Source organism: Pseudoliparis swirei, chromosome 24 (genome assembly GCF_029220125.1).
Source record: "Pseudoliparis swirei isolate HS2019 ecotype Mariana Trench chromosome 24, NWPU_hadal_v1, whole genome shotgun sequence".
Taxonomy (NCBI): domain Eukaryota; kingdom Metazoa; phylum Chordata; class Actinopteri; order Perciformes; family Liparidae; genus Pseudoliparis; species Pseudoliparis swirei.
Window position 1 is genome coordinate 2,484,443 of NC_079411.1, and position 13,276 is coordinate 2,497,718.

Below are 13,276 nucleotides of genomic sequence, written 5' to 3' on the forward strand. Positions count from 1 at the left end.
TTATCATTCTGGCGGTTTAATGCCACAGTCTGAGTGCCAACAACTCTACCCAACGCGTCAATCATGTCGGGCAGCCTTAGGGGGCTTTTTACAGCTGTCACCGTTTCCTTAATTTTCCGATAAGCCAGGGCAGCGCCAAATCCAAACAGCAGAAATCCTGTAATCATAGTTCCGAATAGGTAGATGTCTTCTACGTCCTCCACGGAGAGTGGTGCTATTTCCCCATATGAAAAAAGGATTATTGCATTATTAGTTTTCAAACTGAGAACCACAATAGTATTAAGGCCTCAAATTCTGGTACATACATTCATATATATAATGTATTATATACTAACTTATAAGTACCCTGTACACATTTGATGTGCACTTCCACTTTATTTGAATATTCAAATTGTGTGCAGCTTTATACTTTTTTTTACCTCGCTACATTTATCTGACAGCTTCTGTAGCTGACAGCTTTTCAGATGACACATTTTCATACTCACTGAAAATCACGTAACTCCATATTGGGTTATTTTTTTAATAATGTTCAATTGTGAGTCGTATTATTTGTTCATTAGTTTCAGAATAATGCAGTTTTGAGACTGTTTTATATGTTAGTGAATACACTGCTGGGTATTACTAACATATCCACAGATGGAATTTAAAAGCCAAAATGATGGACAAACTGAAATGTTTTGTTTTTGTTTCTGACGGTTATGCAATTTATTTATGTTGTGTACATTGTTATTTCTTCTACTGTTTCAGTTTATACCATATAAAGTGGCTTGAATAAAGCACTATATAATATAATTATAATAATTGTAATTATAATAAAATATGTATTTTGTCTGCTGTGGTGTGAACCTGATTTTAAAAAAGTACTTTACTTGTATAATGTAATATCCTATAACTATACTATAAATAATAATGTTCTCAATGGTAAACGTTGTGCATATTTTAAATTGTTTTGTTCATATTTAAATTCAGGACTTTTATTTACAGTGGAGTATTTTCAAAGCGGCGGTATTACAGTAGTTAAACAATTTAAAATATAGGATCTGAACTCTACTTCCGGTACGATTCGTTTAATCGGAGATGGGGCTTTTATTGTGAAGGAGTCACACCCTAGAGTGTGTTGCTTCCGGCGGTTGGTGAAGGTGACGTCAGAGCGCAGGCAGGGTTTGCTGCTTTTTCTGTGCTCGATTCAGGGAACACACAATGGACAGTCAAGGGAGAAAAGTCGTGGTTTGTGACAATGGAACCGGGGTGAGTTCGAGAGCACAGCGGGGGCTGTTTATAAGTCTCGCCCCTCGTCACGCGCGCGGTCCTCGCGCTGTTGCGGTTAGATAAAGAAAACGGGAGAGGACTGGAAACCGGAAGTAAAGCACAGAGAGAGAGAGAGCTAACAGGCTTTAGCGCGTTAGCTCGTCTGGGGGTTTAGGGGGATCGTGTGAGGACATGTGTCAGTCAGCTGCATTCAGCTCATTCATCCGCAGCAGCTGACGTGTCTTTGACCGGCCGCGGGTCGGTTTGTGTCGGCGTGTCATCAACGTTCAGCCGATAAACGGCTCTGACGGAGCGGCGAAGCGAGCGGTCAGGTTACCTAGCTCTGGTTAGCTGGTACCTGAGCTAGCGGCTAGTTTAGCTACCTTTGGGTTCACCAGTAAGGCAGCCAACAGTTAAAATAAACACCCCTTTATAAAGTAAACACACAGCACATGCTATATGTTATGTTGTAGCTTTATTCATTACATATTTAGATCAGGTCGACGCCACACAAGACGTTAGATGTAGAAGCTTAAGATGAATGAGTCCTGCTCTGCTATTTTATTGTATGTATTATAACCTTGTTTTCTGCTGCTACAAGCACAATTCCCCCTGGGAATGAATAAAGTATCTATATGAATCACAATATTCCTTTATTCTCCTCCAGTGAGCTCGGTTAGGGTTAACTAACTCGGGTTAACTCGGTTAGCTCGGTAACGTTCCCCTACACGGCCCCGCCCTCGTATACAAAAAAGTGCACGTGTAAAGTAAAACTTTTAAAATGGTCCCGTATGTTGTGTCGTAGCTTTCTATAACATAAACGAAAGAAAGAAAGAAAATGTATTTAACGTATTCGCCCAGCAGCAAACGGGAAGTTGACCTCTGGACCGACGCGGAAGTGGAGGCCGGGCTTCCTTGTTGGGTTTCACCCGTTTGAGCGTCCTGAAACCACACGGTGGAGTTTATTAAGGATCAACATTAGTCTACACCGTAGTGGAGACTATAGTACAGCACGATCAATTATCACAAAAACACTTGGACTTAGAAAACAACATTTACATTAAAAGTAAAATAATAATACCGTAAATACCTAAAATAATAACCTAATCTACTATAATTTCCTTTCTGATTATTTCTGCCTTAAGTTTCCTTTTGAAATCACATTTATTTCTTGTTAGTCACATAACTCGGTGGAAGTGGGTTTTAAAATGTTATTTTTTATAACATTGCTCAAGTATGTGTATCACTAAAAATCGCTGTAAAATGTACTGTATCAAAAGAAAAAGTTCTCATTGTGCAGTGAAATATTCCCTGTCTGTGTTTTACAATATTATCTATTATTATGTTTTGGTGTAAAGAAATGTGGGTGTTCAGAGTTGAAAAACACTTTGTCCTTCAGTTTATCACAAATATTCAAAATGAGCTCATCTGGAGATGCATGATGAAGTGTATGGGGAAAAGTATTTATATTAGCTCCTGAGCTGGAGTAGAAGTTACATACAATTAAAAGTACAGTAGTTGAGTAATTGTACTTAGTTATATTACATATTTTATATTGCGACTACACTTGTAGGAACGTTTAGTTCCGACATGTTTTGTAAATATTAATAACTACAGGGTTTATGTTTTCCTCTGGTTCCACACTTTAAGAGAATTACAATAAATACAACAATTGCACGAGAAAAAAAGACTTTTAAAGATTATTTTTCTTGGATAGGACCTCCAATATAGACAGGAAAGCGGGCGAGGGGGGGGGTGGGGGCGGGGACTCACCCTTGAATTGTGTCTATATTGTGTCATTGAGAAAATGTTAACGCATGTTTTTCCCGTCTTTTCTTTTCTCTCACATCCTAGTTTGTCAAGTGCGGCTTCGCGGGATCCAACTTCCCCGAACACATTTTCCCAGCGCTGGTTGGCCGGCCGATCATCCGCTCCACGGCGAAAGTCGGCAACATTGAAATCAAGGTAACTTTTGAAATCCTTGGAACTTCTTCTTTGGATCCAAGTGGTCGTGTGTGATGGGACAGGGATGCTTTTTGACATGTTACATGGAGTATTTCTTCAGATTTTGCAAGTTTAGATCTTTATCAAACGCTGCAGCAGCTCATTTCAATGTTTAACTTCTCTTTAGTCAGACAGGAGGTAAATATTTTGATAAATCAGGTGGCGATATAAGAGATATCTGCATCAGCAGTACTCTGTTCAGTACTCCACCTCCACGGTGGGTACAGGTGTGATGCATACAATGACTGGAAAAGGGGCGTGTAATGTTTACCTGCTCGTTGTTGAATCCCGCACGCTCTGATGAAGTTGACATGCAGTGTGAAACTGCAAAGATTTAAGTGCAGATATCTCTTTCACCAGTTTGGACTTTGATTCTTGCAGCAGCGTAGCAACGATAAGGGCGCCTGGGCGCTGGTCGTCCTGCATGATTAACCAGCTGCGCCAATAAAAACCGAACGGCTGTGAGCCGCTAACAAAGAAATACTGTGAAAGGTTTGCGTCTCAGTCCGCTGACCTTTCGGCCTCTCGCACAGGACCTCATGGTGGGCGACGAGGCCAGCGAGCTGCGCTCCATGCTGGAGGTGAACTACCCCATGGACAACGGCATCGTGAGGAACTGGGACGACATGAAGCACCTGTGGGACTACACCTTCGGGCCCGAGAAGCTCGACATCGACTCCCGCGACTGCAAGATCCTCCTGACCGAGCCGCCCATGAACCCCACCAAGAACAGGGAGAAGATCATAGAGGTGGGCCGTGTGGAGCCAGAGCTGAAGAGACTCTGAATCGCACCATATTGACTTCTAATCAATTAGTTTAGTTGGTCAGCATCTAAAAAAAGGCACAAAAAAAAGATGTTAGGCAAAAATCAGCCTAATTGATTGTGATTGAAAGTGTGTTGTTGCATTTTGCTTAACATGTGGCAGAAAGACAAAAACATAAATGCTATATTGCCCCTCAGTCCTTTGCTGATACTTTCTGTTTATTTTGTCATTTTTTTATTCCCGCCAGGTGATGTTTGAAACGTACAAGTTCTCAGGAGTTTACATCGCCATCCAGGCCGTTCTCACGCTCTACGCTCAAGGTCCGTTTGTCCCTGAAGCGCCTGTGAACGCAACCACGAGGGTGTAGTTACACCGTCTGGCCACCGGTGGAGCCAGAGAGCGATGCTAACGAGCAGTTGTTCCTGGTTTCTGTCGTAGGCCTGCTCACCGGCGTGGTGTTGGACTCCGGGGACGGCGTCACTCACATCTGTCCGGTGTACGAGGGCTTCTCGCTGCCTCACCTGACGCGGCGCCTCGACATCGCCGGGAGGGACATAACTCGCTACCTCATCAAGGTATTGGACGTCTTAATATTTCACTTAATGCTAAATTTTATTTTGAAATTTGGGGGGAAATCCATGCATGATATGATATGAGTTATGTGTGATACTGTGCTGTCTCCCAATAATAGAGCGAGTTGTAATAGCAGCAGTTTAATGTCCATGGTATTTATTTAATGACATGGTTAACAGTCACATGTGTGTTTGATAGTCCTCCACATATATTGGGAGATTCAAAGTATTTTTTATTAAAATCTACTTTAATAGGAAAACACTAGAGGTGTGAATCTTAGGCCGTGAAATAATCTTTTCACAAATGTTTTCATCAAAACAGACGGACAGGCAGCAGTGACAATGTCTTAAGTTACATCATTAATTTTAAGTCCTTTTTAATATGACTACATCTTGATTTACACATTAACATTTTTTTTTAAAGATTTACTTTTATTTTCAGGTCTTTAAAATGTGAAACATGCGGACCGACCGGAAGCATTTGCTGTCATTATTTAATTTTTGATTTAAAATAAAATGCACAGCGTTTCCTGATGTCCAATCACCACGCAGGACTGAAAGGAAACCCGGTTCTTTCAAAATAAAATGCAATTAAATGTCAAAATAATTAATGTTTTAATTCTAGCTCTACGTCAAACCTGTTTTTTTATATCATCTTAACCATATATTTTGTTCTCTCCCTCTTAATAATCTTTAAATCCGTTACCCTAAAAACGAACTACAAATGTCTCTCTTGTCGATCGGTGATGACGATAACCGTGAAACCCGTCCGTCCTCCAGCTGCTGCTGCTGCGCGGCTACGCCTTCAACCACTCGGCGGACTTTGAGACGGTGAGGATGATGAAGGAGAAGCTCTGCTACGTGGGCTACAACATCGAGCAGGAGCAGAAGCTGGCGCTGGAGACGACGGTGCTGGTGGAGTCGTACACGGTCAGTCGAGGTCGCGTTTATCGGTGTCCAGACGTCGTCGTGGTTACTGAAGGTCGGGGGGGGTTTCGCGGTATGTCCTCAGCTCCCAGACGGCAGGCTGATTAAAGTGGGCGGCGAGCGCTTCGAAGCCCCCGAGGCTCTGTTCCAACCCCACCTCATCAACGTGGAGGGGGTGGGCGTGGCCGAGCTGCTCTTCAACACCATCCAGGCCGCCGACATCGACACCAGGTGAGCGCTACACCTGAAGGACGTCCTCCTGCGACAGAGGGCGTTCAAAGGCGAATAAGAAAAATAACAGCAAGGGAAACGACACCAATATAAGAAAAGTCACAATATAAAGTGTATGAGATTTTATAGTAACAGCAGTGTGTAATAATTCAGTGGTATTGAAAGGTAATAAAATATAATATTGCATGAAGGGTATTAAAAGTAAATTATAATTAATTATTAAACCTAGTAATGTGCGTGACATTTAGAGAAATATTTTTAGTGGTATTTTAAAGTAATAAAAAAATATATTATATGAATGTAAGGTATTGCAAGTAATATATATATATATATATATAATAGCTGAAATGTGAGTGTGTGTGAATGAGACTGAGAGAGAGGCTGTGTGTGTGGGGGGAGGAGAGAGAGAGAGAGAGACTGTGTTTGTGAGGGGGGGAGAGAGAGAGAGAGACTTTGTGTGAGACTGTTTGTGTGGGGGAGGGGGGAGGAGAGAGAGAGACTGTGTGTGTGTGAGGGATAGACTGTGTTTGTGAGGGAGAGAGAGAGAGAGACTGTGTGAGACTGTTTGTGTGGGGGAGGGGGGAGGAGAGAGAGAGACTGTGTGAGGGAGAAAACAAGTTTCCTCTTAATTTCTCAAACGTCCAATTGATTGTCATTGTTGTTGGAAAAAGACACAGAATATTGAGGAAGAGCTCGTGGAACACACTTTGTGAAGAGGAAACCACCCGTTGGTTCATCCCCCGCTCGTCTTCCTCAGGTCTGAGTTCTACAAGCACATCGTCCTGTCCGGGGGCTCCACCATGTACCCCGGCCTGCCGTCACGCCTGGAGCGAGAGCTGAAGCAGCTGTACCTGGAGCGAGTGCTCAAAGGAGACGTGGACAAGCTGTCGGTGAGTCAATATACTGCATTGTTCATCAAATAAATCCGCTGTAACGAGCAGTACTCGTTCCCGCCACCAGGGGGAGCTGAAGACACAGTCTAGTCCAGTGGTCACCAACCTTTTTGAGCCCAAGATCCCTGACCTCCGCCTTCATGACCGGCAAGATCTACCTATTGAGGCGTTGAGAAACGACTGTCCAGACTGCACTTATGACTTTTTATTTGGCCTAATTGTCATTTGGGTCCAGCATTCAAATTGATGTGACCAGGAACACAGAATTTAAGTGTAAGATATTTGTTAACCGCACACAATATGAACAAGAAAAAACACATTTGCAATGAGCAGCTGGATGAACTACCAATATAAATGTTTTATTTATTTACATTTCGTTGCCTCTGTACCTGGACTCTAGCAATGACAATAAATTGAATCCAATCCAATTACAACACGACACTGACAACATGATCAGTCAGTGCAACTCATGTAAGTTCAGTTCTGTGTGATCACAATGCCATCAAGTCATGTGACTCCAGTCAGTGTGATGGCTGTGACTGAACTCTGTCTGTGAGCTTGTAGTTAGTTCATAATCACAGACAGACAGTCTGAGGCCGTCTGTCAGCTGTCTGTCAGTAATCCAGCTCCTGGTCTTTGATTTGGTGATTTTCTCAACTCCACTGATGAGTTTTTCGGGGCAAATTTGGTATTCATGAAAGTTTTCTCATCTGGGACTTCTGAACTCAGACCGTTGGTGATTACGTTCACATCAACTCAACAGACATCCTCAGATTTAAATAATTATCATAATAATAAATATGAGAATCACCATTTGTGACTCCTGCATCTGTCCCTTTTCAAATAATAGAATAAATTCAATTGCAATCACTTTCAAGTAAACCAGATTGCTCTATCAGACAAGAAGAAAAAGCTCAATGTTGAGCTTTTGTTTTGAAGGACAACAGCAGAAAAGCCGAATTCACGGAGGTAAGACCTGGCAAGTCGCCAAGAATCTCGGCAGTCGCGCATGCGCAGGCGTAACCTGTTAATGCCTGAACGTAAACATGTACACGAAGGTACAGTCATTTCAACATTTATTTATTGATGACTTAGTTTTATGTCGGTGTACTTTGAGCTTGTGTAATATGTGAAGTTATCAATAAATGTCTTTCTGCATTCCCCCTGCGCCCCACCTGTAGTGGTACGTTCCCCTCTTTCGGGGCGCACAGCTGAGAACACGGCTGTGTAAGCGAACCCGTTTTTTTAGGCGTTCATGAATCAGGCGGAGATCTTTTCTGACCTCAATCTTCCAGTCAGAAAGAAAACATTTCAGAAGACTTTAGAAAATGTTCGAAAACAAGGAACAACGTGTTTCTGAATTTATTTTCATTTTATTTTGGAGATCGACAGGGAACGTCTCCGAGATCGACCGGTCGGGGTGGCGACCACTGGTCTAGTCGATGCTTATAACCCTCAGAACGTCTCTGTGCGTCACGGCGTCTTGACGACGAGGTGAAAATGTCGATTCTCCTCGCAGTCGCTCGGGGAAAACCTCCAACCTGCAATAAAGAGACAATCGGTCTATTTTAAGGGTTCCAACGCATTTGTATATAACCGCACGGAAGGTTTAATGTGGTTATTATTATTATTGGGTTGATTGCCTGTTTTGTATTTGCCTTATTGGTTTTTGATGTTTTCCTTTTTTTATATTGTATTGTTATGAATAATCAATAGAGGATTTTGGTCCATTTCCTCTCTAAGTGGATAAATCAGACTTCTATTTTGAAAAGATAAAAGCAATCGCAGTTCTGTTTTACGTTTGAATGCAACTTGTCGGTACGGCCACGGATGTTGTTACGGACAGATGCTTATTCATACATTTAATAAAGTTTAATAGGTTAAGGGACCCGTATGTGGCTAAAGCTCTTGCGGTGGTGTTAGTTTGCCAGTTTAATGAATGTATTGTGACCCAAAGGAAGCAAATAAAGGAGTAGTTTCACCAGCATTAAGTTTCATGTCACTTATACCCTATATACGGGGATCCGTTACGGCACAGGTGTCAAACACAAGGCCCGCGGGCCGAATCCGGCTCCCCACGTCACTTCATGTGGCCCCTGACGGCTTGAAAGACACGTGATCACCTTTTCTTAAAGAAATTTAAGAAAAATATCCTGTGCTTTTATTTTGAAGGTTTAAAATTAAATGGATTTATGTTATAACATTAGGAAATATTCTCATTTACAATAAATCTACACTCAAATAAACAATAATCAAATAGAAAGAGAGTTATTTATATGCATTATGTGTAACAATATGTTGGTGAGTAGTTTATCGAGTGTTTCGGGTACACCGGCCCTTTAAGAGGGCGGCCATGATGCGGTGAAAATGAGTTTGACGCTCCTTGCGTTGATTATCTCCGCTTCCTCTCTGTTGACGCTCCTCCTTTTCTCCGCCCCAGAAATTCAAGATCCGGATCGAGGACCCCCCCCGGAGGAAGCACATGGTGTTCCTGGGCGGCGCCGTGCTGGCCGACATCATGAAGGACAAGGACAACTTCTGGATGACGCGGGAGGAGTACGAGGAGAAGGGCACGCGGGTGCTGGAGAAGCTCGGAGTCACCGTCAGATAGAACCCCCAAAACAACAACAACAAACAAACAAACACTTCCCGCTCACATTCCCCTCCACCTGCCCCCCCCCCCCCATTTTTTGAAAAGCAGGGAGGGAAAGAAGGGATGAAGGATTCTGGGGTAAGAAGTCTCAATGGCGACGTCTTAAATATTTTTCCTGTGAAATAGAAAATTGCTTTATTATTATTAGAATGATGCTTTGGAGACGACGGAGTCAGCGCCGGTGATTACTCCGTTTAAAAATAATAATATTTACTGTCATTTTTGGTTAAAAAGTTGCTTTTCTTGGCGAGAGTTGGACACGCGTCTCTCCTCTGTCCGTTAGCGTAGCGTAGCTTAGCATGAAGACTGTCCCACGTCACACAACTCAAGTCATTTTAGGACTTCATAAAATAACACATTATGTTCACGGTTATTTTCGGGGCTTTTTAGTTAGTAAAGAGTGAAAAGCAATAGGAGCAATAAGCTCGACGTGGTTGAAGTAGTCGATGTTATGTTTGTTTACGCGCCGTACAAACAGGACAACAACAACAACGGCCTCCTCAGCCTCCGGTTGTTATGCTAAGCTAACTATTTCTGACTCCAAGAAAGAAAATAATTGTATTACCTCAACTTGTATTCCCTTTTTTTTTCAAAGATGAAATGATAATCCATGGCTTTAAAAATACAGACTGTTCAATGTCAAAATATCTTTTTTTTTTTTTTAGTGTCGTGTGCCTCAGACTTAATAATAATAAAAGTTATTATTATTATGAGCGAGGCGCTACAGATGAAGCTCGGTACAGAGATTAGATATCCGAATGGATCGTCACCTGCTGCGTCTTAACATACCGACCATCCAATAACATCCCCCCCCCACCCGACCCATTTCCTGTTTCCTGTTTGGGGACGAGTCACTGGGGCTGGCAGACATTTCTTCTCCTCTCTCCTCCTCGTTTGTCCTCGTTGGGACATTTGCTCGCTAGTTGCGCTCAGAGTTCACAGCTCCTCCCGGCGGAGGTGGAGGAAGCTTCTCAGGAGTTTTTCTCGCGGCAATCGGGAGGTTTTGAGTTTCTGTATTCAGAGAAACGGACCGGCTGAAGCTTTTAATTGGATTTTGATTCGTCGCCGTTTCCTGTTTACCGGCAACAAATAATAAACTTATGGCAGAGGACTCATGAGGGAGAGGTTTCCATTCCATTACCGCTCTGAGCTGCTTCCTGTTTGTTACACACACACACACACACACACACACACACACACACACACACACACACACACACAGAGAGAGAGCGATAGATCTCCACCACATAGCTGTAATAAACATAGCGTAGCTTTTAGCCACAAGGGGGCAGCACCGAGCACGCTGCCACTCAGCAGAACTCTGTTTTTACCTAATAATTAATATATAGGATCGTCAGCTCTACGAGTTCATCTGCAGTTAGCGAGCGGAGACATTTTTTGTGAAATGCGACATTTACTGGGGAAAAAAAAGAAGACATTTTTAATTTGACATGCCTTTCTATTGAGGCCTTTTGTCGCTTTGCTTAACGTACTTATTTCCTCCTTCCTGTGGGCGGTACCGTGAAGCAGGACTCGGGCGGTTAATCGAGGTGAAACCAGGGTCAGTGATTAATAGATCAACTCTCGTAGACGCACCGCGTACCGACCAATCAGAGCGCGCTATACCTGGATCGTAAATTAATATTAACCCCGAATATGAAGAAGTGAAAGTCCTGATCCAGGCTGAACATGACGGGGAGTCTGGGTCAGTTCAACCCGATAGTTTGTATTAATTCTCATCACGAGTCATTTCTCTTGTGCCAATAACGCGCCGCGCTTTCAGCCTCACTTCTTTTGTTTTGGAGGCGTTTGTTTTCTCTTTGCTGATCATCGACGTGCTTTCTGTTGCCGAGGAGACAAAGTGTTCCTCTCTGTGTCGAATGAAACATATCCTCATCTTTTTAAAGTAGGAAATGTCCAATAGGAAATGATTCCATGTGTTGGTCTTGAAGGAGGAAAGGGGGCGTGGTCAAACAGTCTGGAACGATCTCATTGGTTGAGAGGGAGGCACTCGTTAAGACCGATATTAATACTGTAGAAAATGTACATTTGGCTCAAGTTTCAGATATTTTGCCTTCAGTTTAATTATTAAGATCTTTTTTTATATACTTTCTTCTCCGTCGTCCAACACAGTATTTTGTTCCCGCAACGAGAACAAATAAATCATATAAACAAACATTACTTATGCACATTTCAGAACAAAGTTACAAAGTGTTCATTTAAAATGAGACGAAGACATGAAGAATAATACTGAGCTGAAAACCACAATTGCATAAGAATATAAATACTTCTAAAGAGTAAAACGTGTCTCTTCTTGTGTGCAGCTGATCAACCGATGAGGTCATTCTGGGATGTTTGTCTCCAACATTTAATCTGCACTTAGTTAGAAACCTTTATGAGTGAAGTAGTTTCCCTTTTAAATATTTTAATTCCTTTCTCCTTCCTCGACTGTACTGAAGATTAACTGTGTGGGTTTGGGGGTTTTCAGAAGGAGGTGCTGTGTGTGTGTGTGGCTCACCGAGGTATTATTTGATATATTAATAATCTGGTGTGAGGAAGCGGAGGCCACGTAAGAAGCTGGTATTTGTGGTGTTCCGTCTCGGTTCCTGTGTGTATATTGGAGGCACTTGGCTCGCATATATAAATATAAATGTATACTTTCCTCTCGGAGGAGGCGCTCGTCGAGGGCCGAGGACACGCTGTCCTCTCGCTGGAATTTTTGTATTTTCTTTTTTTTTGCTTGTCCTTTTTTAAAGTTTTGTTCGTTGTATAACTGCCAACCGCTGATTTAAATAAAGCAAAAGATTTATAGACGCTGTGTGTGTGTGTGTGTTGTCTTTAATGATGGTGTGTGAGAGAGAGACAGAGAGAGAGAGAAATGTGTGAGAGAGACGGAGACTGGGAGGAGAGGGAGAGAGAGACTGCGTGTGTGTGTGAGAGAGTCAGTGAGATATAGAGGGACTGTGTGTGAGAGAGAGTAAGAGACTGAGTGTGTGTGTGTGTGTGGCAGAGTGTGAGAGAAAGTGAGAGACTGCGTGTGTGAGTGAGAGACACTATGAGAGCGAGAGAGAGACTGCGTGTGTGTGTGAGAGACTGTGTGTGTGTGAGAGAGAGACACTGTATGAGAGCGAGAGAGAGACTGTGAGAGAGAGACACTGTATGAGAGCGAGAGAGAGACTGTGAGAGAGAGACACTGTATGAGAGCGAGAGAGAGACTGTGTGTGAGAGAGAGAGACTGTGTGAGAGACACTGTATGAGAGCGAGAGAGAGACTGTGTGTGTGTGTGTAGGACGGACCCCGCTGCTTTTACAGGGTCGCTGTTGCGCAACCAGACGCCGACTATTTTTGATGTGGGACGGTTTCCCGCTCGCCGAGGTCTCCACTTCCTCTTCTTCTTCTTCTTCTTCACTACTTCCTCGTGTTGTTTGACAATATAATTTATACATTAGTGATATTTTAATTAGTCCTTTACGGTCCGCTGTAAAATATTTAGTGCCATCTAGTGGTGAGGCTGCAGATTACAGCCCACTGAATAACCCTGAAGCGAGTCATTCTCCCAGTACCAGAGACACGTTGTCTTCCATCAACTAAAACACACACACACACACACACACACCCCGCCCCAGCAGGGTGTGGGGGATCCAGCGGGTCCTTGGTCTGGGCTGGTTTACCGAGGCCCCAGTGAGTCTGCCTGCCTCGCTTTGTTTACGCGGTTCAATGTGAAACAAATGTGACTCGATAGACCACCGCGTGTGTGTGTGTGTGTGTGTGTGTGTGTTCTGCACAGATTGTCACTTCAACGTAATCGGGATCTAATCTCACGTTGGTCGTTCTGCTGTTTTAACAACAGCACATTTTTTTCTTTTAACTTCAACACAATTTTATTTGCTTTTTTTTCCTCCTATTTTTTCCCCTAATTGAGGCGAGAAGGTCGATATTAATTATTAATTATGAATCTCACGACCTTGTGCAGCTTTCAACGAC

The 13,276-nt window shown here is 42.9% G+C and overlaps 1 protein-coding gene across 1 annotated transcript; it reads left to right on the forward strand.

Moving 5' to 3' along the window:
- Positions 1-1,150: 1,150 nt before the first annotated feature.
- actr2a (actin related protein 2a) lies at positions 1,151-12,106 on the forward strand. Its single transcript, XM_056408421.1, has 9 exons — positions 1,151-1,248; positions 3,103-3,213; positions 3,786-4,001; positions 4,264-4,336; positions 4,455-4,591; positions 5,369-5,518; positions 5,601-5,746; positions 6,504-6,636; positions 9,080-12,106. Exons 1-9 carry the CDS (start codon positions 1,201-1,203, stop codon positions 9,248-9,250), a joined length of 1,185 nt encoding a protein of 394 aa, XP_056264396.1. The 5' UTR covers positions 1,151-1,200; the 3' UTR covers positions 9,251-12,106.
- The last annotated feature ends 1,170 nt before the right edge of the window (positions 12,107-13,276 follow it).

What these genes read in the sequence shown, in the direction of transcription:
- actr2a (XM_056408421.1), top strand. Translation starts at nt 1,201, where the DNA reads ATGGACAGTCAAGGGAGAAAAGTCGTGGTTTGTGACAATGGAACCGGG. An exon ending in TCGGCAACATTGAAATCAAG is followed by an intron (nt 3,214 to 3,785) that starts GTAACTTTTGAA and finishes CCTCTCGCACAG; the next exon opens with GACCTCATGGTGGGCGACGA. An exon ending in TAACTCGCTACCTCATCAAG is followed by an intron (nt 4,592 to 5,368) that starts GTATTGGACGTC and finishes TCCGTCCTCCAG; the next exon opens with CTGCTGCTGCTGCGCGGCTA.